This window comes from Erpetoichthys calabaricus, chromosome 5, assembly GCF_900747795.2.
Source record: "Erpetoichthys calabaricus chromosome 5, fErpCal1.3, whole genome shotgun sequence".
Classification (NCBI taxonomy): domain Eukaryota; kingdom Metazoa; phylum Chordata; class Cladistia; order Polypteriformes; family Polypteridae; genus Erpetoichthys; species Erpetoichthys calabaricus.
In genome coordinates this window covers 208,115,747-208,143,103 of record NC_041398.2, presented here as the reverse complement: position 1 = coordinate 208,143,103, position 27,357 = coordinate 208,115,747, and the positions used below count along the sequence as shown (strand labels likewise).

The following is a 27,357-nucleotide window of genomic DNA, read 5'->3' as shown; positions in this document are numbered from 1 at the left end:
AAAATTTTTTATGGAAAATGTATATTTAAAAAAAATCTTTTTATATAAATTAATATTTTTCTGACACAGCAATAAGGTTTACATTTGCTACAAAGGATGAAGAAATTGCATTCATTATTAATAATGAATGTGGGTCAACTCAAAATAAAAAATATTAACTTTAACAATATATTATTATTATTATTCTATTATGTAAAACTTCATTTTTGGTGTTTTATTTTTTTTCCCTCTGCAGTGGTCCTTCTCTAGTATCATTAGAGGATGGTTCAATAGTTGATGAAAAAACCAAGGTAATTAAGTGTTATAAAAGGCTCTCACATATCTGAATTTCTATCTGTTAAATTGCCTGCATACCTTTGTTTCATTTATTTTTTTGAGTTTATATTTTGATTAAGAAAAAGTATGTATGGCTTATCACTTTCATAATTTTGTCATATGCAAAACCTCAAACTAGTTGACCATAAATCTGTTTTTTGTAAGTTGTATTTGTTTAAATAATGTCATTTTTAAATTTTATATTAAAAGATTCACAATTTCCCTCTTAATAAACGTATGCTGTGCTTGGAACTTGTGCCTGTTGGGTTTGTGCGGCTGGTGCAACTCCTGCAGACCACAATATGTACAATTATACAATATGCACAAATTAGCCCCTAAAACGTGCATCACACCAACAGCATATGTATAAACAATAAAAATATAGTCTGCTTTTACTCAGATCTATAGTTTGTTTTTTTTTTAGGTAAAGAAACATGAAGTTTCATTGGCATGAATAAAGTAATAAAGAAGTTCTACCTTATATTTTTATTTTACTTTGTTCTGTTCTTAAGTTTAATTTATTATTTTAGTTTTCAAACAAATTCACTTTTTTAACAAAATGATTTATCATTACTGATTAATATTAGAATATTTATAGTTTTATATACAGTATATATGTATAATTATTATTATTAATTTCTTTTTGCTACCCATAGGAAACCTACATTATCAGGTTTAAAAATGATAGTTAATCAAACAAGAGTTGAAAGTTGTATGAGTAGTTTTTCTTTCAAAATGATGTTTATTATTTTTATATACTTCAGGTTTCCAGCCCTGTGAAGCTGATTTTAGAAAGTGATTCCTCTGGAACAGAAGATGCAGCTGATACACTAGAAACACTCCTTCCAGTCCCCTGTGTAACTCCTGATAAGATTTCAGTGAAGCAGTTCAGACGATTACAGGTACTACAACCAAAAGCATGATGGCCTGTAAAGGTAGTGATTACATTATTTTTAAAAGCATATTTTCAAGAGCATTTTCAGTTTTAAATTGTATAGTAGTTAGATTTGTGGCTTAAAAGTGACAATTATGCAGAATGACTAAAAGAATATAACCTAAACATTGCAAAATACTTTACATTAATTGGTTTACATTTAAAATTTTTAGAACGTACTGTAGATCCACATTCTAGCCAGGTTGGTGATGTTACCATGCATAGTATATATAGTTTTATTCAGTTTTCTGTCCCACTTTTACACCCCCACCCTCGATAGTTATTCACGTTGTAGATGAAATTAAAAAAAAAAAAATTAGTAGACACAGCAGGTTTCAGAGCTAAGTCAACATTTGGGTTTGGTATTCAATTGTCAAAAATGTTCCGTCAATTTTCTTTCATCCTGCTTACTTGGTTAAACTGTACCAGTCAAGGTGCTTAGAAAATAGAAAACTTTATTATCACATGTTTTTCTTTGACCCATGATAGTTTTAAATATGTTAAATTGTTGCCACTGTCAGTGAAGTAGCACATGTGGTGCATATACTAAAGGAAAAACTGTAATAGTATACAATTATGGCACTTCAGCAGCTGCTCTTTAATTTCAACAAGTTGCTAAATAACTTTCTTACTTAGATACTTTTAATTGAGGTGAAACCTTCATGCTTTCATAATAAAAATAAATTCTCAATGAATAATATTTATCCTGAAACTTTTAATAACTTTATTATACAGGTGGAACTAGAAGAATGTCGGCTAAGACTAAAAGAGGAAAGAAGAGCTAGAGCCAAAGCAGATTCACGAATAGTTGAGGTATTTTAGTCAGATTCACTGTTTGTGTTCATTGTTTCTAGGGTGGTACAGGGTTGAATGGGTTTCTTGTCTTTCTCCATGTTTTTTTTTTTTTTTTTTTTTAAATTTTATTCCACATCCTAGAGGTGTATGTGTTAGTTGAATGGAGTCTTCAATTTGCCTATTGTGACAAAGGAGTGGATGTAATGGTGAGTGTGCATCCTGTGATAGACTTGTCTTTTCAGAGTTTTTTCCTGTCTCACAGATAGTTCTGTTTGGATTTGGTCTGGGTCCTTGTCAAATAGAGCAAATAAATGCGTTCACTAAATCAATCAATGCTTTGTTACTTTGCTAATTCTGAAGATTACACTACATTAGTTAACAAACCAAATGGGTTTTGGCTTGTTGTCCAGTATCTTCAAAATTTTATTAGAAACATCTCTTTTTAGGCCATTCCCATGTGTCTCAATCACCAAGTACGTACTGCAGTTCCACTGAAAAGATAAACTATTTGATAGCGTGTGTTACAATTTTGCCCCCAACAACAAAGCAGAAAAAATAACTGCTGTTTTCACTGTTGCTTTTATTGAAGACTACTTTATGTGAAAGGAGTTACCAGATTATATTGAATTGTGAAGTATTTAAAGAGTGAGGCAGACAGAAGCAGAATGGAACACAGGACATTAAAAAAGGAAATCAAATCAGCCCTTTGCCACTTAGTGAGTGTTAATGCAGATGGAAGATGAGAAATTAATAGTACAGTTCCTTTGTCAGAGTAAGTCTTAAAGTAAAGCCAGGTTATTTTGATAGTCAGTGTTTGTGGAGATGTACTGTATCAATGGAGGTTTCAGATATTTTAGCCAGCGGATGGGGAACAAAGGTTACCTATGCAACTGGCAGCATCCTAGGAAGCTAAGGTCCTCTACATAATAAATTGAAAGAATAGGAACTACTGGACTGTATAAACTGTACTGCTCCTTTGAATGGTAAGCATGGTGTCAATTGCAAAAAAATCATCAGCCAGGTTCATCTGGGTTATAGAACAGAACCTGGTGATATTTATGATATTTGTGAGATCAAGTTTATAGCCAGACTGTGTTACTGTATTTTACAAATCCTCAGTTTAAGTTTAATTGAATTGGATCTCTATCTCCAACCAGACTACTATAAAATCCACAGAGTGTAAAATGGCAGACCAGTGGAACAACTATCCCAAGTACAGACAAAGCAAGAAGAATGTACAAATTCTGTTCTTTGTGGGTAAACTCCAAAAACCTACATTTTTCAATCTCTATAAGAAACGATCGCTGGCAACATTCGGACCACACTTGTGCAGATGTTGTGGAAATCCATATCATCTTAAAGTGGTTTTGGCCTCAAATTACTGGAGTTATTTGCCCCACACCAGTATGAAATGCAGTGAGAACAGTGTATCCAGGACAGTGCTGGCCCAGGAGAATCCAAGTGTTCTTCTGGACAGTTCTCCCAAGTGGGATGCTATTACATTCTTCAGGTCCATGTTTTGGTGTTGCTACATTTGGCCAAAAGACAATGAAAATCCAGGTGGTTGGGCATAAGCGAAAAGACAGTGAAAATCCAGGTGGTTAGGCATACTTGTGTCATTGGGTATGGGTGGCAGCAACACAGGATGGTATCTCCTTGGTTTGGACATTCTGTTGAAGATTGCTTGTATTTATCTATAGGCAAACACCTAAAACATTTGGCAAAGTGGGTAAAAATTATGTTTTGTTTTGTTACGTATGAGTTGAGTTCAAAAGCAATTTTTCTCCCTCCAACTAAAGATGTCGGTCAAATACTGTTTGTCCACCACAGCACTGATACAGGCAATCCTCAGCTCATTTGTCAGCATCCTGGTCACAATCCTTTAGCTCGGCAAAGGGCTGCATACCGCAACTTAGAGGACAGTCAGGCAGGTATTACTGAGCCTTCAGACAGGTTGTCACTAGTGCTAATGGAGAAGATTAAGACTTCACTACATTACAGCTAAAGATTCCTACCTGTTTCCCCATACAGATGAGTCTCTATAGACCTGGTAAATGGATCTGCATAATTCTCTTAACTTGATCTGAAAATTGGCTGTTGGCAAGTTGCCCTTGCACCCAAAACACGGTCTAAGACATCCTTTTTTACCAGCTGAGGTGTTAGCCAGTTCCATATCCTAGTTTTTGGCCTGTTTAATACCCCTTCTCCTTTTGTGAGACTTATGGATTATGTGTTAGACCAGTGAGAAAAAGATACTCCAACTATCTATTTAGATGCCTTCCTGTTCCATGGGAGAACATTTCAGTAATCTTTAGGGGGATTGTAACAAGTACTGTAGGTATTCAGAGCAGTTGGATTAAAACTCAGTCCAGGAAAGCATCACTTGTAGGAGAAGGAGATATAATTTCTAGGATAGTGGGTCAGCATAGAGTGCATCTCGCCTGGAACAAATGACATAGTGGTGGTGTAGCAATGGCCAACTTCTGAGAAATGCAGGAACTGTTGGGAACAAAACTCTGTAACCAATGGTATGTGGCTGGATTTGTAGCAATTGTAGCTCCCTTACATTGCATTATCAGGCTGGATTGTATAGACTGATGAACTAGAAATGGCTGTTATTAAGATGAAGGATGCATTCTGTTTAGCAACAACAACATTATATAACATATTTTCATGCAACAGTGTAGCTCAAAGTGCTTTATAAGATGACAAAAGAAAGTTATAAGAAGAGAAAAAAAATTAAGATTAGGCAATATATATTAAAGAATAAATAACAGCAAAACAAGGTAAGGTCAGATGGCCGGGAGGACAGAAAAAACAACAAAGAAAAGCATCCAACTCATTGTCACTTCCCAATGTTTAATATGGATACCAATACCAGCAGTTCTCTCGTAGCCCACTGCTAAGAATATGTTGTGGCATAATGTAGCTGAGCCTTGTTAAAAGAAGAGTCCATATATTGTGTCAGTAGGCACGAATTGATGGTGGTTGTTGATGCTGTTTAACACGTTATACATTTGCCATATGGGTGGTGGTGCACTGGCATTTAACTGTGACCAACTAATGAGTCAGGAGTTTCAGTATTGAAACGGTAGGTGCATCCTTCATCCAGACTACATGACTAGACAACAGTGCCATCGCAAATGTTTGCTTCTCAGGGTTGAAGGGTTTTGGAGGAAGAAGTGTGACATTCACCCCTGCAATCTCGTGTAAAGTACCGGAAACAGAGAGGAAACAAAAATCACCCCTTTTCTGAAAATACAAACAGTATTGTCCAAATACAAGTTTTTTTTTTTTTTTTAAGTACAAGTTTATTAAATCTATATTTACTTAGAGTATGACATAATATGAAACTTCTGGGAAAACAGTTGCAGAGTGGCATGATCTCAAGTTTAATGCACTATGTATTTTATTAATTCTGTTAGTATCTAAATTGTATTTTATAAATGCTATTTACAAATTTAGCTTGGCAGTATGAATATCATTATTATAGCTTTCTATCATAAATCATAGAATAAAGTATGACTGTTTATAAAAGATCACTTATAAAATAATTGAAACACTTCTTTCTTATGGATGTCATGTCCCTTCTGTACTGTCAGTGAATCAGTCTTCACTTTAGTGTCACTAACAGCACTGGCATATTTACCAAATCCATTCTGTGTAATTGTATGATAACAATTAATGTTTTCACAAGCTACGTTGCCCCTATTCAAAGCAACATTTATCTTTCTTGTTAAATATTTAAAATGTTCTATATGTACAATAGCAAATAAGTATAAGTTTCTATATTATCTACATATTATGTATGTATGAATTAATTTCTAAATTCAAAGTTTTATATTTCTTAAAAAAATAAAGTACAGTAATTTGTTCACTTATCTGTTTGCAGCTGGAGCTTGAAAACACAAAACTGAAAAATATAAACCTTTCACTTTCTGAGGCCTTACATACTCAGTCAGTAACATCAAGTTTACTGGAGGACGATGCAGTTCTAGAAAGTATTGAAGCTTCTTTTAGAAAATTCCATGCCTTTTTGGATCTGCTTAAAGATGCTGGGTAAGTAATTTTCATGTGTATTCACTACCTGTGTTGTTCTTCTGTGTTGTCACATATGAGTAAGGAACTGTTAAATCAATTTGAACTTGTGCATGAATATCCTGTCATTAAACAACAATAAGCTAATGAACAGGGTCGTCTTCTTCTTTTTCTTTCGGCTGCTCCCGTTAGAGGTCGCCACAGCAGATCTTCTTTTTCCATATCTTTCTGTCCTCTGCATTTTGTTCTGTTACTCCCATCACCTGCATGTCCTCTCACCACATCCATAAAGCTTCGCTTAGGCCTTCCTCTTTTCCTCTTCCCTGGAAGCTCTATCCTTAGCATCCTTCTCCCAATATACCCAGCATCTCTCCTCTACACATGTCCAAACCAACACAATCTCGCCTCTCTGACTTTGTCTCCCAACCATCCAACTTGAGCTGACCCTTTAATGTACTCATTTCTAATCCTATCCATCCTCGTCACACCCAGTGCAAATCTTAACATCTTTAACTCTGCTACTTCCAGCTCTGTCTCCTGCTTTCTGGACAGTGCCACCGTCTACAACCCATAGAACACAGCTGGTCTCACTACCGTCCTGTAGACATTCCCTTTCACTCTTGCTGATACCCGTCTGTCACAGATTACTCTTGACACTCTTCTCCACCCATTCCACCCTGCCTGCACTCTCTTTTTCACCTCTCTTCCACAATCCCCATTAAAAGGGTAAGCTCAGTTATAGTATGCACTGTGGACCCCCTGTAGGTAGTAGCAAAGGTAGAGTTAAAACAAAACTGAGTACCATTTTGAACAATGCTGCACATCCTCTATCTGACACACAAACACTGAGTACTTTTCAGCCAATGAATCATTCAGGAGAAGTGTGTCAAAGAAATGCTACGGGGGCTCCTTTACACCATCAGCAATATGTCTGCATAACGTCTCACTGTGGTTGTGACAATCAAGTCAGAAGTTTTCTTTCTTTTTAATTTCTTCTTTATTTAGATCGAAGAGTGTGTGTGTCCTTTTGTTTGTTTATTTATTTATTTTCTTATCTACCTGCTTATGTATTTATTTATTTAAAGAGCTTCTGCAAAAAGCCAAATTTCCCCCTGGGAACAAATAAAATTCCTTCTAAAGTGTCATTTGCCACTTCTACATATTATGTAGGAAATAAGCTACCTAATTTTTTGTTCTGCTGTAAAGAGCAACATAGTGGCACAGTTGTTAGTGCTGTTACCTTACAGTCTCTGAAGTCCTGGGCTCTTACTGTCTAGCATTTGCATATTCTTTCTGTTTGTTTTTTTCTTTTGGGCAGTCTAGTTTCCTCCTAAGACGCAAGTGCTAGTATGATTAGTGACAATAATTTGGACCTGAGTGAGTGAGTGCAAAACCCATACTCTTATTTGAAGAAATACAGTTTAGGGTTTTCTCCGGTCTTGTGTGTGATACGGTAGAGAAAGTACAATGGATAGACTAATTTATTAACAAACGTACAGTTTGTGTGTTTGGAGATATATTTGGCACAGGCATTTTCTATTCTGATGCTATTCAATGGTATAACAACAAAAAATTGGCAACAAACATTGCCAGATCTACTGTATGTATACAGGAGTGACGTGTGTGTGTGTGTGTGTGTGTGTATATATATATATATATATATATGTATACAGTGATCCCTCGCTATATCTCGCTTCGCCTTTCGCGGCTTCACTCTATCGCGGATTTTATATGTAAGCATATTTAAATATATATCGCAGATTTTTTGCTGGTTCGCGGATTTCTGAGGACAATGGGTCTTTTAATTTCTGGTACATGCTTCCTCAGTTGGTTTGCCCAGTTGATTTCATACAAGGGATGCTATTGGCAGATGGCTGAGAAGCTACCCAACTTACTTTTCTCTCTCTCTTGCGCTGACTTTCTCTGATCCTGACGTAGGGGGTGTGAGCAGGGGGGCTGTTCGCACACCTAGACGATACGGACGCTCGTCTAAAAATGCTGAAAGATTATCTTCACATTGCTACCTTCTGTGTGCAGCTGCTTCGTGAAGCGACATGCTGCACGGTGCTACGCATACTTAAAAGCTCAAAGGGCACATATTGATTTTTCATTGTTTGTTTTTCTCTGTCTGTCTGTCTCTCTCTCTCTCTCTCTCTCCCTGCTCCTGACGGAGGGGGTGTGAGCTGCCACCTTCAACAGCTTTGTACCGGCGGTGCTTCGCATACTTAAAAGCCAAACAGCCCTATTGATTTGTTTGCTTTCCTCTCTGTTTCTGACAGTCTGTGCTCCTGACGCGCACTCCTTTGAAGAGGAAGATACATTTGCATTCTTTTAATTGTGAGACAGAACTGTCATCTCTGTCTTGTCATGGAGCACAGTTTAAACTTTTGAAAAAGAGACAAATATTTGTTTGCAGTGTTTGAATAACGTTCCTGTCTCTCTACAACCTCCTGTGTTTCTGCGCAAATCTGTGACCCAAGCATGACAATATAAAAATAACCATATAAACATATGGTTTCTACTTCGTGGATTTTCTTATTTTGCGGGTGGCGCTGGAACGCAACCCCCGCGATGGAGGAGGGATTACTGTATATATGTATGTTTTTTTTTAAAATTTAATTTGTTTTGGGCTGTTTTTTTATTTAAAAAAAAAAAAAAAAAAAGTAAATGTGCATTGGAGAAAATTGTCCAATCATGCCTAAAATTTCTAGCTTACCTTTAATGCTCATTTGCCCATTGCTACTGCTAATAGTAATATTATACCACTTTAAGCATAGGAACTGGAGAGATAATAGCTGCCCAAGGCTATGACCCTTTGGTGATTTACAGTTACATGTTTACTTGAAGAGATAATAAGATAGGGAATAGTAACTTGTTCTGTTCTGCCTAAGAAATATTTGTTTATGTCATCAAGTTTATCTTGTTTTGAATGCTCTATACCTCGTTACTTGCACAGATGACTTTGAGCCATTGGCTGTGTCAGACTTGCTGATTGCAGTTGCTGATAGTGTCACCGGACCATGTCAATTTACATGACCGGAAAATCACTGGACATGTTACATTTAGTGTCTCTTTTTGTGACAGCCAATAATGTGCTGCCTGACAAAGCATACACTGTATGCAGGGTTAAAAGGCATAGGATGCTTATTTGCCATCTCAACCCCTTTTTCTTTTTTTCCTGTTCTTTCATGGTACATAAAACATAAGACATCAGACAGACGAGCCTCGCTTCTGTTTGTGAGGCCTAAAACACCTGAATTCCTTAATCTTTCTGGCTGCATTATATGAATTGTACTTCTGGATGAGCATTTATTGGTTATCATCTCTTTGCACACAGACTGCCCCTATGAAATGTGACAAAATCAAACCTGTTTAATTATGTCAGAGTGTGCCATGGGCTAGTTGAAGTGAGTTGCTGAGCATGTCACATTGCAGGACTGTTTGTACGGGAGCATGCTGCCAACTGCCTCTGACTTGTTACTTGTTATGTAAATGAAGACTATGACTGGAAATTGCTGGAAAGGTTGTCTAATGTGACATAGCCTTAATTTGCATTTACTGTATATTCATAGATGCCATAAGCATACCATGTACTTCTGACTTAATAAGCACTATCCAGAATTGAAATCAACAGTCCAGTAACATTACTTTTATTTAAAATGGAATGTATTTTAGGCTATGGGTGTTGGTGTCTGTCCAATGTGTTCTAAAATTTTATGGCTAGGATGCTGTCCTATGTTTTAAAGTTCCTTTTTCATTCTGTAAGACCTTTTAGCACAAAACTGCTTTGTACCTACACACTTCAAGATCTGAAGGAGATATTTTTTGATTATGAAAATGTATTTACTTGTGATGAAGGTAACAATCCTTTTCTTGCTATAATATTGAAAGTGCAGATTAAGAACTGAAAAAGATAAACTCCTCAGTGCTGATTTCAAGAGGGCCATAGTTAGAAGTCCCAAATTGAAAATGTGGTTTTAATTCCAATTCTTCAAATACAGCAGTCATGTTTGAAAAGTTATTTACAGCATGGGTCAGAATTACTATTCTTCATTTTTTAATTTATTTTTGATTTAAACATTATATAGTTTTTAAGCTTTAATCTTAAAATGAATTAAACTTGTCTTCTAGAAGAAAACACTGCTTACTATAATCTACATGCTATGGTATGTTGAAAATCTAAATTTAAGTAACTTACACTTTGTCAAAATAAATGTGTACTTTGCTTATACAGTCATATGAAAAAGTTTGGGAACACCTCTCAGCCTGCATAATAATTGACTCTACTTTCAACAGAAAAGATAACAGTGGTATGTCTTTCATTTCCTAGGAACATCTGAATACTGGGGTGTTTTCCGAACAAAGATTTTTAGTGAAGCAGTATTTAGTTGTATGAAATTAAATCAAATGTGAAAAACTGGCTGTGTAAAAATGTGGGTCCCCTTGTCATTTTGCTGATTTGAATGCATGTAACTGCTCAATACTGATTACTTGCAACACCAAATTGGTTGGATTAGCTCATTAAGCCTTGAACTTCATAGACAGGTGTGTCCAATCATGAGATATAAAGGTATTTAAGGTGGTCAATTGCAAGTTGTGCCTCCCTTTGACTCTCCTCTGAAGAGTGACAGCATGGGATCCTCAAAGCAACTCTCAAAAGATCTGAAAACAAAGATTGTTCAGTATCATGGTTTAGGGGAAGGCTACAAAAAGCTATCTCAGAGGTTTAAACTATCAGTTTCAACTGTCAGGAATGTAATCAGGAAATGGAAGGCCACAGGCACAGTTGCTGTTAAACCCAGCAGATCTGGCAGGCCAAGAAAAATACAGGAGCGGCATATGCGCAGGATTGTGAGAATGGTTACAGACAGCCCACAGATCACCTCCAAAGACCTGAAAGAACATCTTGCTGCAGATGGTGTATCTGTACATCATTCTACAATTCAGCGCAATTTGCACAAAGAACATCTGTATGGCAGGGTGATGAGAAAGAAGGCCTTTCTACACTCACGCCACAAACAGAGTAGCTTGTTGTATGCAAATGCTTATTTAGACAAGCCAGATTAATTTTGAAACAAAGTGCTTTGGACTGATGAGACAAAAATTGAGTTATTTGGTCATAACAAAAAGCGCTTTGCTTGACGGGAGAAGAACACCGCATTCCAAGAAAAACATCTGCTACCTACTGTCAAATTTGGTGGAGGTTCCATCATGCTGTGGGGCTGTGTGGCTAGTTCAAGGACTGGGACCCTTGTTAAAGTTGAGGGTCGGATGAATTCAACCCAATATCAACAAATTCTTCAGGATAATGTTCAAGCATCAGTCACAAAGTTGAAGTTACGCAGGGGCTGAATATTCCAAAAAGACAAAGACCCAAAACACAGTTCGAAATCTACAATGGCATTCATGCAGAGGGAGAAGTACAATGTTCTGGAATGGCCGTCACAGTCCCCTGACTTGATAATCATCGAAAATCTAAGGGATGATTTGAAGCACACTGTTCATGCTCAGCAGCCATCAAATTTAACTGAGCTGGAGAGATTGTGTATGTAAGAATGGTCAAAAATACCTCCATCTAGAATTCAGACACTCATCAAAGGCTATAGGAGGTGTCTACAGGCTGTTATATTTGCAAAAGTTGGCTCAACTAAGTATTTATGTAATATCTCTGTTGGGGTGCCCAAATTTATGCACCTATCTAATTTTGTTATGATGCATATTTTCTGTTAATCCAATAAACTTAATGTCACAGCTGAAATATTACTGTTTCCATAAGGCATGTCATATATTAAAAGGAAGTTGCTATTTTGATAAACAAAAATCCAGAGAACTAAGAGGGGTTCCCAAACTTTTTCATATGACTGTACAGTACATCCGGAAAGTATTCACAGCGCATCACTTTTTCGACATTTTGTTATGTTACAGCCTTATTCCAACATGGATTAAATTCATTTTTTCCTCAGAATTCTACACACAACACCCCATAATGACAATGTGAAAAAAGTTTACTTGAGATTTTTGCAAATTTATTAAAAATAAAAAAATTGAGAAAGCACATGTACATAAGTATTCACAGCCTTTGCCATGAAGCTCAAAATTGAGCTCAGGTGCATCCTGTTTCCCCTGATCATCCTTGAGATGTTTCTGCAGCTTAGTTGGAGTCCACCTGTGGTAAATTCAGTTGGTTGGACATGATTTGGAAAACAACACGCCTGTCTATATAAGGTCCCACAGTTGACAGTTCATGTCAGAGCACAAACCATGAATGAAGTCAAAGAAATTGTCTGTAGACCTCCGAGACAGGATTGTCTTGAGGCACAAATCTGGGGAAGGTTACAGAAAAATTTGTGCTGCTTTGAAGGTCCCAATGAGCACAGTGGCCTCCATCATCCATAAGTGGAATAAGTTCGAAACCACCAGGACTCTTCCTAGACTAAACTGAGCGATCGGGGGGAGAAGGGCCTTAGTCAGGGAGGTGACCAAGAACCCGATGGTCACTCTGTCAGAGCTCCAGAGGTCCTCTGTGGAGAGAGGAGAACCTTCCAGAAGGACAACCATCTTTGCAGCAATCCACTAATCAGGCCTGTATGGTAGAGTGGCCAGACGGAAGCCACTCCTTAGTAAAAGGCACATGGCAGCCCGCCTGGAGTGTGCCAAAAGGCACTTGAAGGACTCTCAGACCATGAGAAAGAAAATTCTCTGGTCTGATGAGACAAAGATTGAGCTCTTTGGTGTGAATGCCAGGCGTCACGTTTGGAGGAAACCTGGCACCATCCCTACAATGAAGAATGGTGGTGGCAACATCATGCTGTGGGGATGTTTTTCAGCGGCAGGGACTGGGAGACTAGTCAGGACAAAGGGAATGATGACTGCAGAAATGTACAGAGACATCCTGGATGAAAACCTGCTCCAGAGCGCTCTTGACCTCAGACTGGGACGACGATTCATCTTTCAGCAGGACAACGACCCTAAGCACACAGCCAAGATATCAAAGGAGTGGCTTCAGGACAACTCTGTGAATGTCCTTGAGTGGCCCAGACTTGAATCCGATTGAACATCTCTGGAGAGATCTTAAAATGGCTGTGCACCGACGCTTCCCATCCAACCTGATGGAGCTTGAGATGTGCTGCAAAGAGGAATGGGTGAAACTGGCCAAGGATAGGTGTGCCAAGCTTGTGGCATCATATTCAACAAGACTTGAGGCTGTAATTGCTGCCAAAGGTGCATCGACAAAGTATTGAGCAAAGGCTGTGAACACTTATGTACATGGGATTTCTTAGTTTTTTTATTTTTAATAAATTTGCAAAAACCTCAAGTAAACTTTTTTCACGTTGTCATTATGGGGTGTTGTGTGCAGAATTCTAAGGAAAAAAATCCATTTTGGAATAAGGCTGTAACATAACAAAATGTGGAAAAAGTGATGCGCTGTGAATACTTTGCGGATGCACTGTATACAGGACACTATCTGAATTTTACACCATAATCCCAGTATGATTTTGCCAAGAATGTTTTTTTTTTTAAATATTACCCTCATGAACCTCAGAAGGAGACCACAATAGGGTTAATCTATATTAAGACATTTTGGAAAAAGTCAACTGAAGTAACATACTGCATTGTAAATATATGATAAACTACACATAAAAAAAGATGCACAAGCTCAGTGGAGAGCTTGTTGTTAACAGACTTGGAAATTTATTTTTGTAAAGTGAACTTTACCATCTTTATAACCATGTTTTTATGATTCCTGTAAACACTCTATAGAAGATGCTGCTTCATGCTGTTATACGAAGTACTGCTGTACATTCCAGAAATAAAAGTTGACAGTTTATCAAGGCAATGTTTGAAGGTTAAATTCTTGCTAAGGTTTTTGTATATTATTAACATATCTTTAGTTTCCTCCTCTTTTTCTTTGTCTCATTTACAGAGTATTGCTAATGTTTACTAAAATTCATTATTAGTTGTTCAGTTTTTCCTTGGGTTAGTGAATCATCACCAGCAGCTGGTTCCTAGTGAATAAACAATAATCTTAACTGTGCACATACATCAAAGCAAAGCCAAATCTGGAGGTGAGGACTTGTGCACAAACATTTCGTAGCATCTTAATAAACAAGCCTGCTATATTAGAACAATAAACCCTGCATTTTTGTCTCTTGTACTGTACTTAAGTGAAGCTGAGTTGAGGGATTTATTTTTATGATTAAACAGTCAGTAATTTTCCAACCTACTAGGCTTTTCTGAATTATGAAGTAAATAACTGGTTATGAATCGTCATATTTATAACTGCAAATGTTGCAGACATTTACAGGTTACACAGATTCCTGAGCTATTCTTATGGATCTGTTACATACATTCATTATATTGTTATTAATTATACAGTAATCCCTCCTCCATCGCGGGGGTTGCGTTCCAGAGCCACCCGCGAAATAAGAAAATCCGCGAAGTAGAAACCATATATAAAAATAACCATATAAACATATTTTAAGCCCTTACAAACTCTCCCACACTATTATAAACATTTCACGCACAGTTATACAGCATAAACCCTTTGTATTCTCTTAGATATTAGGTAAGATTCGTTGAAATTATGTATGTAAACACAGTTTACATACAGTAAAACCTAAATATTATTTTAAAGATATCGAGCGTCTCCGATATCAATACGTTACAGCCATTACAACAGACAGGCCACCAGCAATAAATACGTACAATGCAAGAAAAATTGTATACAGTAAAATGTGTGTACAGCGACACTAAACTATGTACATGTAATAAGTACTGTACGTAAATAATTAATTATGGTTACTCACCAACAATGACACGACGACTTGTCCGATAACGATGAGTTTAATTTTACTGCACAACAAAGGATAGCGTTACAGCTCTTCTAAAGGAGCCTCTTCAGGCGACTGTTTAGCACTGCCGTTGTTCTTCTTCCAGCACTCTTCAATCCAAATCCCTAAAGCAGATTTCATCCAGACTACTGCCTTATCACGTCCCCTTGCAACTCGTTTTGCGCCCTGATTAAAGGACACTGCGGCCGTAGATCTTATATGCTTTTCCTCCTTTTTAAATAAAAAGAATCGTGGACTCATTGATGCTGTAATTGTGTCCTACAGCGGTGTAGCTGTTTCCTTCCTTCAACATATCCAAAACTTTTACCTTTTCTGCAATCCTGAAGCATTAGCAGTAATGTGCATTAATGCTGAATGAGTGAGATGAGACTTCCTGGTTAATGCAGCACTCCGTTGCTGAGTCAATCAGCAGCACACAGGAACTTAACTGCGTGCTCTGATTGGGTAGCTTCTCAGCCATCCGCCAATAGCGTCCCTTGTTTGAATTCAAATGCGTCCCTTGTTTGAATTCAAATGGGCAAATCAACTGAGGAAGCACACGTACTGTAGACCGCAGACATCCGCGAAGCAGTGAAAAATCCGCGATATATATTCACATATGCTTACATTTAAAATCCGCGATGGAGTGAAGCCGCGAAAGACGAAGTGCGATATAGCGAGGGATCACTGTATTTTTAAACTTTTTTTTAATGTTTTAATTTTCATTATAATGTTCCTCAATTTTAGAATGTGAAAATGCAGTGACTAAATGTTATTATTATTATTATTATAACAGCATTTGACCTTTCAATGATATTGCAGTTTTTAACATGTAACTGACCTCTTATGTTTTATTAGAGATGTAGTGGGATTTGTTAAGAGACAAAATGAACAAGATACATTCCTTCTCCAAATCACTGCAGAATTTTTGTTATGTACATGTATAGCAATCTAAAAATATTAAGAACCTTTGGTATATTATTCAAACTCAGATTCAGATTTTAAAACCAAAGAGATGATGAAGATCACTTAAATCAATGGAAGTACATGTTTTGAAACACACTAAACTGTTTGTTTAACATGTATTTTATGTGGTAAAAAAAATCTAAAGTGTGATCTTCATTTTAATACTGAAATGCTTCATAAGTTTATACAATGAATAAGCAAGTGATTGCCCATTGCTTTCTCAAAGCAAACTACTTTTTCCTGAGGATTCCTTAATTGATCGAGATAAGGACAGCTTTAGTCACATGCAGAAGTCATTGGGAAATGGCATAGCATCATATAGCATTTAAAATATTAGAAGACACAAACACTTACAAAACCTACACAGTACATATTCTGTGAATTACTAACTACAGTAAATTTACACATTACTGTATGTAAAGTCAAACCAACCATGGGTGTATTAGGTTTATATTGGGTGAGAAAGAGGGAAATACAGAGATCAGGCTCTGCCTGATTATGGAAGTGAAGACCACATTTCTTTTAAGGCGATAGATAGCCCTGATTAAGTCCTCTTAAGACAAAGTAGGGTTAAGGGGATGCAGTGGTCTTCAGGGCTACTAAAGGACACTCAGACAGTTATATACCTGGGACTTGGACTTTTATCTGTTGCTTAATTAAAAGAGAACCATACATAATCATATACCAGTTAAATTATAGGAAAACAGAAAGAAGATTTTAAAGGCTGCCTTTTAGTAGTTTCATAATGAGTCTTGAGTAAGAATTTGACTGATGGATAAGATATCAGACTTGGAGAGTCAGGTTGGTGATAAGGAGTACTGTATTGTGGAATTAAGAGATACAGGAAATTGGGAATTAGAGATATAGGAAATTGGGGAAGTTGTTCAAACCAAGGATTTGTCCAGTAAGTTCCAGAGAGGCAGCAGAATAATTTTTGTTTCTCCATTTTTTCCAGAGGCTATTAAAGAGTAGATCCTGTGATAATACAGGCGTTGTGCTAAAGGATTTGTTAAGTCTTTTGTTCTCTGGTTGGGTGCAAAATGTGAAATATATTAAAATGAAAATGAAGTTAGTTTTGGTGTAGTTACAGAAATCGGAGAGCTATCAAATTCTGGATTATTTTTGTCATGCACAGCTGAAACAGACTCCACATCTGCAATTTCTTTGGGGGGATGTGGTAGCAGAATTCCATTTTACAACCTTAATGATCTTAAAAAGGGTGCTTTTTCATGTAGAAGAAAATCATAGTAATAAAACAGAAAAATGCTTGATTTTTTTTTATACATTTGAAATTCAGAGCACCGTTATTTGTTTTTTGTATCCTGACCTAGATTCTTAGCTGTTTAGACCATGAGAATCTAGAAACATCACCATATGAATGGCTGGCCTGATTACTACTTTGTCTATTGTTTAGTGCTTGGCAGCTAGCCATGTTGCTTCTGAGGTTCTTTCTTGAGGATAAAAATGTAGAATACCTACATAGTATAAAATATAATTCATGTGATTTTGGGCTTAAAGATTTAAAAAATAAAATAATGGCCAGTTAAGGGATAACCTTTACTTTGTGGACTATAATAAATTACCTACACTTTGACAGAACAGACAAAAAGGATTAAACTACTCATCCATCCTTCCTCATCCAAATGGTGTGTTTTAAGGCAAGCTGGCCAATAAAAACGGCCTTATTTGTATACAGGGGGTCCTCGGGTTATGACACAGTTCCGTTCCTACAACAGTGATGTAACCTGAATTTTGGTGTAACTCGAAACACACCCTAGCCCTAACACATTTGCAAAATCATAATCTAGAACAAAAAAACTCAACTAAGCCAAAGAAAAAGGAAAAGGACATAAATATACTGTACTGTAGTAACAGAAAAAATGAGTGTAAAAAAAAAATCCTTGCCTTTATTCCTTCTCACATCTCAATTTTTTTTTTTAAGTTTTTATGGGAGTGAGTGTTGTAAACTCGAAACGTCATATGTCGCGACAGTTGTAACCCGAGGACCCCCTGTATATTGAAATGCTAATATATTTAAGGTTATTTACATTTCATCTTAAACAGAAGTTGCTTTATTAGTGGTATAATCCCGGGAACTTCCTATAATACTTAAAGGTTTAAATTTGTTAAGGCAAAGTTTGTCAAATTTGTGTTTCTGCCAAATGTCAGATTTTTGATAGATACAGTATAAGCCTGTGTCCTTTGAATGTCAACTCATTTTTTGGGAAAAACACACAAGAACCCATTTTTATTTTAGTCAGATGGATTTATTTCACTTTTCAGAGAAGAGCACATTGCCATGTTTTTGGGCTATTTTGGATGCACTGTTGTTTTACTCAGAAATATACTTTTATTCAACATATTAAAAGTGTTATTTTAACACCTTGGGGAGGTGGCAGAATAATTGAAGCTAAAAAGTGTTCATTATTTAAAACAATTACTCTTAGAGTGTTCTTTGTACATCACACATATTTTTGAACAATTTTTACATTATTAATTTCATTTTCTTCTAATATTTGGTGCTAGAGAGTACAAATGCTTTTCAGTGCCGAAATATCGAAAAACAAAATGCTTTCTTCACAAAAGATGTATCTGGCTTTTAAAAACTTGCCTTCTTGTGATTAGAAAAAGTAATTCAGACTACAGTCTTCAGGCTGTTTGAATGTGAGCCCACTACTAAGAATGACAGTAGTGGTAGACGAACAAACAAAATATCTATAGAGTTACAGTAGCTTAACTTCAGGACTAGATAGTCCATTGAAAACTAGTAAGCAATCTGTTGTGCTCATCCAAGAAAATGGTAGCCAGCACTTGGTGGGTAGATATTATCAAGTGAAGGAATGATAATGTTTATATTCCAAGGAGTTTAGTACATATATTTAGAAAGCACCACACTCCTTGCTAAATGTTTTCTTGTTGAACTCAAGTAACCGCTCAGCTCCACAGTATTAATTCCTTTCATTATTTTAAAAACTTTAGTTATGTCACCTCTTAATCTTCATTTGGTTAAAAAGAAACAGTTCAGCTCCTTTCTTTTCTAATAGCTCACAACTCTATGTCCTAAATGCAGTACTCCCAAGTAAGGCTTCAGCAGTGTAATTTGAAACTTAAGCATTATCTCCTCTAACTTGTACTCTGCACGTAGTGGTATATAATCTGATATCCTATTAGCCTTCTTAATGGCTTGTGTATACCGTCTGTCTGTTGATAGTGATGAGTTCACCATGACTTCCGGGGCCTTCTCATACGGGGTGCTTTTAAGTTTCAGACCTCCCATTGTGCATTCAAATCTAAGTTCCTATCCCTCTATAATTTCCAAATCCCTTAGTACCTCTTTAGTAGTCCTTGTTAATGCTGGGAGGTTATCGACTTCTTCACACGTGAAAACACCAGATACATGCAAAATGTGAGAGCATCAGCTATTTTAATGAATATTTTAATTTCCACTGTTGTTCCGAATATATGTCAACACCGGATTTGCCATTCATTTACCATTTGTGATGGTCAGGGTTGGCTCCACAGTCCTCAGCAGCTTGAACTCGGAACAGTCGATAGTCATAGCCTGAGGATGAGCCGGGCAAATGAGAAAACATACACTCACCAAAGGTAGGTGTAAACAACAAAAAGAATAAGGGTTCAAAAGTGCAGTGTTGCAATAAATAAATGAATAATCTATAAAAACAATGTGCAATGTTCAGGTTAAAATGTCAAATAAACAAATCCAATAAAAACAAGATTGAAAGTCTCAAAAGCAGAATTCTTCTAAAAACAAACAAGCCATAGCACTTCCCTCTGAAAACTGATGTCTGCTGTGGGATGCAGGTGCGGCAATCACGACTCCAGTGCTAAGAAGGGAAAAGGTCAACTTCATTGTCACTGCCCGATCCCACTTTCGGAGCCGTGCCACCCTGCTGTTCCGCCATGCAAAATACACCCCACCCGAAAATGTAAATGTGTTATTCATTTATTGATCTAAAATGCACATGCCACAGACCCGCTATATCACACTACTAAATATTTTTTTTTTTTGTTCTTTATTTCGCCTTATACAATTTCTTGTATTAGGAATTTGGTAGTTTTCGCATACCCCTTGGGGTCAGAGCGCAGGGTCAGCCATTGTACAGCGCCCCTGGAGCAATTACAGGTTAAGGGCCTTGCTCAAGGGCCCAGCAGAGCAGGATCTCTTTTGGCAGTGACGGGGATTCGAACCGGCAACCTTCGGGATACCAGCGCAGCTCCTTAGCCTCAGAGCCACCACTCCGCCCATATGCTGAGAGAATCTTTGTGTCATCTTTCCCCTTCAGTATTTCTCTCAAAACCTTTATATCCTTTTTAATGTTGGCTGTTATGCTCTCATATGCCCTACAATTAGCACTTATATACCTTATACACTTTTTTTTCCTTCTTCATTTTCTTTTTTATCTCCTTATTTACCCATGGCAGAATTTTTTTTTTTAATTTTACTGCTTTCAAATTTCAGGATAAATTGATTCTGCATTTTATATTATATATATATATATATATATATATATATATATATATATATATATATATATATATATATATATATATATAATTTATAAAACATTTTTAACCTTTTCCACTGCTGTTCGACATAAAGGACTTTCACAGTTAAAAGCCTATCCTATTTAGACTTAGCCATATCTGCTCAAAATTTTAATTAAGATTTTAATTTAATTTGAAATGTGTCATTTGGCCCTAGTGGTTTGAACACCTCTACACCCTAAATTCTGCCCTGGTTATTTCAAAATACTAAATCTAGACAGACTTACCCTCTTGTTGGTGTTAAATCATACTGTGTTAAAAAGCTACTGATTATGTCTAACTCTTGTACTTGTACTCTGTAAAGTCAGTCCAGTTATATTTCTACTAGGGGGCTCCGCCCCCTGCTCGCTTCGCTCGCCAACCCCTGGCGTTGGGGAATGACAAAGAGTGAGATGTATGAATTAGATATAGAATAGTGTGCAGGTTTGGATGATGCCTATATAAATACAAAATAGAGTGTTTGGCATAGAGTAATGTTTTATTGGAATATTTCTCTGTATACAACATTAGTAGTAAAGATGGTGTCTTGTCTTTGAATGAGTCTTCCTTGGCATGGATCATTTTTAAGTTTAACTTTAATGTGAGATGAATGTCGAACACATGAGAAGGCAACATAAAGTTGTCCATGGTCAAAAACGGGTTCAGAGAGGTAGATGCCAACCTTGTCCATGGTTTGTCCTTGTGATTTGTTGATGGTCATGGCAAATGCAGCTTTAATGGGGAACTGTCGGTGTTTCAATGTAAAAGGTAATTCTAGGTCAGAACTCGTAAGGTTATATTTCTATTATTATTTCACTTCAAAGGTAAAAACAAGACGTTTTTAACTGTATCACTGAATGAATAATATACTGTGACTGATTCACTTAGCCCTGAAAATCTATGCAAAATCCATTCTAATGTCTAGCAGAACTGAAACAAGGTCCATAAATTTGTAGGGCATTGAACAAATATCATACAGTTTCTAATTTATGTTTTTATGTAAAGCCTAGTTAATGTTAAATATACTGTAATGATGAACTAAACTTTTTTTTCTGTTTTTTGTAGCTTGGAGCAGCTTGCGTCTGTTGCAGGAATTGATCAGTCTGATTTTGCACCCCTGGGAAAGCCCCAACTTGCATCATCTACTGGTCAAATTGAAGCAAGCTCTGAAAAAGGACATAAAGAATATGTGGAGCCCCTAAACCAAGTAGGTAGTGAATATATAATTATGTTTAACAGGGTTATGTAGGGCTATTATAATTTGTTGTTTTATTATATCCAGGTATCACAGTGCATGATTATAAACTGAAGAGAAAAGTTTCCTCTTGGTGAAACGTGTGTGGTTAGAGAGGGGAAAAATATAGCCCAACACTGTCAAAAGCTTCAGTGGACAAGGTGTCAGGGGTAGCTTTCAGCACATCTCAGCAGCTGAAACGGCATTGTTTTTTCCACTTGTGCTTGCAATCCAGTGATTGCCAATTTAGCAACAGATCGATTTTCTGATTTTGCTATAAAAATTTAATTGGGCATCGATCACAATATATTTTGTACATTGGGTATTGTCATTATCCTGCTCATTTTCGATTTTCAAAATATAAATATCATATAGCAACACACAGAGAACTAAATGGCCAATGACAAAAGCATCTTAGAAAACCTTTACTGGAAGAACCCGAAATAAACAAACACAATGGTATGTTACATATATTTAAAAAAAACTCCAGTTCTCTCTGTAAAATAGTCGGAACATATTGTCCATACCTCAATCATCACCATGTTCACATACGCCTTTTTCTTTTCTTTGTAATTTCAGAGTGCAGTATGGCAATAGATACGAGCGCACCTCTTTTTTTTTTTTGTTAACATTTTGAGAAGCATGTGCCCATCGTGTGTTTTTGAATGGGTAAAACTGTCGACTACGGCCATGTACATGTACTGTATAGTATTGTGCACTCTATCGTGCGCTGTGAGTAGTTGCTTGTCCATGATTTCTAAAAATCGCACTGTGTATGCCGATGTTACAGTAAAAAAAGCGGGGGGGGGGGGGTTTGGGGGGTAGGGATGTATAAAATATTTGCTGCAAAAAACATTTTGGCAGATTTCACCGATTTAACACTAGTGTGCTACATGTCCATTTCCTCTAAAACAATCTACACTTTGCTTCTTTGGTGTGGTTGCAAAACAGGCTTCTATAACTGTGTGTCTTGCTTTATTTAAAAGATTGTTTAACATGTCAGTATGTTACTTTAGAAAAAAATTAAACCTTTTTTGATTGCTAACAAAGCAATTGCTTCAAACAAAGCTGGGCACATTAGCCTAAGTTTTAGAGTGGCATGTGTTGCACCATGCCCAGTGGCTTTTTGATCAGTGTTCCACAAATACCAGTATATTTTAACTTTAGACAAACTACTGTACATGCCGTCTTAAAGATCAAAATAACCAAAAAAGTCTGTATAGACTAGCCACAAAGTACCCTTTTAAACAACACCAAATATGATTAGAACGCATCTATGCTAGGGAATAACACCATCATCTGTGGAAAGCTGCAAATGCTCATTTAGACAAGCCAGATTAATTTTGGAACAAAGTACTTTGGACTGATGAGAAAAAATTAAGTTATTTGGTCATAAGAAAAAGCGTTTTGCATGGCGGAAGAAGAACATTGCATTCCAAGAAAAACACCTGCTACCTACTGTCAAATTTGGTGGAGGTTCCATCATGCTGTGGGGCTGTGTGGCTAGTTCAGGGACTGGGGCCCTTTTTGAAGTCAATGGTCTGATGAATTCAATCCAATATCAACAAATTTTTCAGGATAATGTTCAAGCATCAGTCACAAAGTTGAAGTTACGCAGGGGTTGGATATTCCAACAAGACAATGACCCAAAACATAGTTCGAAATTTACAAAGGCATTCATGCGGAGGGAGAAGTACAATGTTCTGGAATGGCCGTCACAGTCCCCTGACTTGAATATCATTGAAAATCTATGGGATGATTTGAAGCAGGCTGTCCATGCTGTCAAATTTAACTGAACTGGAGAGATTTTATATGGAAGAATGATCAAAAATACCTCTCATCAAAGGCTATAGGAGGCATTTACTGTAGAGGCTGCTACATTTGCAAAAGGAGGCTCAACTAAGTATTTATGTAATATAATAATAATAATAATAATTACATTTATATAGCGCTTTTCTCAGTACTCAAAGCGCTATCCACACAGGGAGGAACCGGGAAGCGAACCCACAATCTTCCACAGTCTCCTTACTGCAAAGCAGCAGCACTACTACTGCGCCACCTGTTGGGGTGCCAAAATTTATGCACCTGTCTAATTTTGTTATGATGCATATTTTCTGCTAATCCAATAAACTTAATGTCACTGCTGAAATACTACTGTTTCCATAAGGCATGTCATATATTAAAAGGAAGTTGCTACTTTGAAAGCTTTTTCATATGACTGTATATATGTACTGTATATATATTTTTTCTTCATCTGCACTTTCCAAAACAATTGACAGATGTAGTTGCTGAAAGAATCAGATGGCCATGCGTGACATTGTTGATTTACTCAGGCACGTCATGCACTCTCTGGAGAAGCAGAAGGCTAATGAAGGCACTCCAGCAGCAAATGAATCAAGCAGTAGCTCCTTCATGCTGGACTACATTTAATTTTGTCACGGATTGGCTTACAGTATATACTCTTCAGACACAACACATTCAATGAATTCTTCCTTCAGCTACAAATTTGAACATTACTATATATATATTACTATAAATATAATATATATATATATATATATATATATATATATATATATATAATTTGTCTTGGGAATTAACCTTGGTTTTTAAAAAAGTTTCCCAGACCAATTTTAAGTTGACTAATACACAAGATTTTATTTTTACGCTAAAATCACATTCATTTATAAATACCAAAGTCATGAATAGAAGTACTGGTATTGGTACTCTGCAAATACGAGGTGAGACACAAAAATACCCAGAATGGTAAAAAAAAAAAAAATATATATTTATTGATGAATTACAGCATTCTAAACATTGTCACATTCTATATACTCCTCCTCCTCCTGATCTCTGCACCGCTCCATACGTATCTTCCATTGATGAAAACAGTGCTAGAAGTCTTCTTGCTTGTGGTTCTTCAACAGGCTTGCTGTTTTTGTCTTCACTTCATCCACTGAAGAAAAATGTGTTCCCTTCAGGTCACTTTTCATTTTCGGGAACAAGTAAAAATCACAGGGAGCTAAATCGGGCGAATAGGGAGGATGATCGAAGACAGGAATATTTTTATCAGTCAAAAACTGTTTTACGGAAGAAGAGAAAATTCGTGAGAAATTTGATGTTGATTCGCTGTCCTATTTATTTATTTATTTTTCACCTGACATTATTGCAGCAACTCATGTAGCGATAGTTGTTCAAATACTGACTGGGCTATTCACAGGACATACCTAGCCGGTCAGCGGTTTGAGAGGGCGTGTAGGAGTGGATATAGTTCTATGATTCATGTCTGGCCGATCTCCAGACGGTTTTCCAGGAAAGCCCCAAGCCCAGTCCAGTTATTTTTGTGTCTCATCTCATACATGTTACAGTCCATTACAAATTGAACTGCTAAATGTCTATAGGATTAGTTCCTGTTGAATGGCAGTAAAAAAAAAAAAAAAAAAGGGTTAACCGTTAATATGCAAGTGGTATGCATTTTATTTATGATTATTTATGATAAAAAATTTTTCCAACAAAGTTGAAGACTGCAGTTGTAAAAAGGACAAGTTTCAAGTAGCTTGTCACTAGCGAACTACTTTATATACCCTGGTCATCTTATCACACTGCACTTTGGAAAATTAAGTTCCAAAAATAATTATCAGTCCTATGATGTTACTAGTTACTTTTTATATTCTTCATTTATTATTATAGTTGACTCTTTTATATTTATTATACAGTATATGTTACTATATATTTATTGTTTCTATAGTAATATTGCAGATTTTATAAGACATTAAACCATTGTGACCATATTATTTTCTCAGGTTGGTGCTGATAATCATTCTGGATCTGACAGTGGAATGAAATTTATTGGAGTGCACTCTTCAAATGTCTTTTCTGGTCAAAGGGACTCAAAGATCAAAGAAGAGATAAAAGATCAAACTCCAATTGCATTTAACTCTGGGAGGGAATTAATAAATGAATCTGGAACAAAGGTGAATCTTGTAGAAGTAACACCTACAGCTGAACATTTTTCTGACAGTTCAAGTAGCATCTGTAGCCAAAAAAGCAATGACAGCAAAATATCCAGCAGTAGGACTAGTGGGAAAAGCAGATCTCAGAAGAATGGCATCAAGTCTGAATTTCACACAGCAAGAAGAGGTGAACTATAGACTAAACATCATTGCAGAACAGCCTTTTTATATGTTAAAGGTGGATCTCCAAATGGGAAACTACTAAAAAGTGAAAGTGCTTCTTATGATGAATCAGAAATTTGTACACTTTTTTAATACTGTTCATGCTGTTGTGTAACTTTTTAAGTTGCACAAATTTTAATTAAATGAAATTTAGTGTGATGTTACTGTCAGTAACCTAGTTTGGTTCCAAGCAGTTGTGTTTATAGAGATTACTGAAAAAAGAAAAATTGATTTGCTTTATACATTAAGACATCATACCCACATATACTTTTAAAATCAAAATCATTTAATAATCATAACCAACACTGTGACCATGATGCTTTTACAATTGTATATTTACATTTCATTTTTATGTAAATTATTTATATTAATTTACTTCACACCTAGAAAGTATTACATTAAATGAATCCCTAAATAAAGAAATTAATTTTGTAACTTTTTTCATATAATCTACTTAGACTATATAAAAAATGTATATTTTCATTCTTGGTAAATTATTTTTTATGTAAATACTTTTTTGGTTAAATAAAGTCCCTTAACATTACTACTATCAAGACCTTTCTTTCAAATAACAATTGTTTGGAGGCGACTTCAATAAATCTCTAACTCATACTTAGAAAGTGTCACGTTACATTAATCCCTTAAATAAAAATATTCATTTTGTAACTTTTCTAAACATCTGCTCAGGTTGGATCCATCCAAGTACTGTATATCTAATTTAATATGTAGTAGTATAGTGGGAAGTGAGTCCACTCTTAAAATATCCTGATCACACGTTTGACCTTTTATCTAATCCTTACCAACTTTATATCAAAATTTAAATAATCTTATGTGGTAAAATTCTGTTTTGTTATTATTTTGTTTCAAAATATACAATTCAATCTCTTTTGATAAAAAAAACAAGTTCACCCTTGACTTTTATGTAATCTGAGGCATCTCCTTTAGCAACTGTAACAAGCTGAGTTCAGTTAAGTTCACTCTTACACATTACTTTGCCTGGGAGGAATTCTGTTTCTTTCATTTTACATTATCATACACCTTCATCTTAGTGATGTTTCAGGGCTCTCTTGTATGTACATCCTTCAACAACATTTGCTTAGGTTTAAAGTCTAAATTGTGCAAAAAGGAGGAGGTGTGGGGAAATCACAATGTCATTTCCAATTAATCTATAGCTGTAAGAAAATAGTCTCACATTCTTTTAGCTTTTATGGCATTTTCCCAGATGTTTTTTTTTTCCTAAGAGAGAGACATGTACAGAGTATAGCCTGCAATTGAACCCATATGAATGTAATGTCTACCTGCAGCAAGTTGATTGCTCTTTGCCATGTCTTACCTCATTGCTTTATTAGCCTATCAAGTCACTGTGGTCTCATACACCTTGTAAAAAATCTTATTGGACAGGGTGAGTCAAAATTATGTTAACACTAATGGTACTGCTATGTATATACTTGTATACAATTCTTGTGGACAATTTATGTGCCACATATGGTACATGCGTTGAACATGATGGCGAACAGGTTGAGA

At 36.2% G+C, this 27,357-nt stretch overlaps 1 protein-coding gene across 1 annotated transcript in view; it reads left to right on the top strand.

Annotated features, from left to right (window-relative positions):
• The window catches only part of cep78 (centrosomal protein 78), a 57,595-nt gene extending 31,294 nt beyond the window's left edge, over nt 1-26,301 (top strand). Inside the window, exons 11-16 of the mRNA XM_028802440.2 lie at nt 236-290; nt 1,080-1,217; nt 1,985-2,062; nt 5,937-6,103; nt 21,490-21,631; nt 25,462-26,301. Coding sequence (XP_028658273.2) covers nt 236-290; nt 1,080-1,217; nt 1,985-2,062; nt 5,937-6,103; nt 21,490-21,631; nt 25,462-25,809 — 928 coding nt within the window. The 3' untranslated portion in view covers nt 25,810-26,301. The remainder of the gene's footprint in view (nt 1-235; nt 291-1,079; nt 1,218-1,984; nt 2,063-5,936; nt 6,104-21,489; nt 21,632-25,461) is intronic.
• Nucleotides 26,302-27,357: the final 1,056 nt, after the last annotated feature.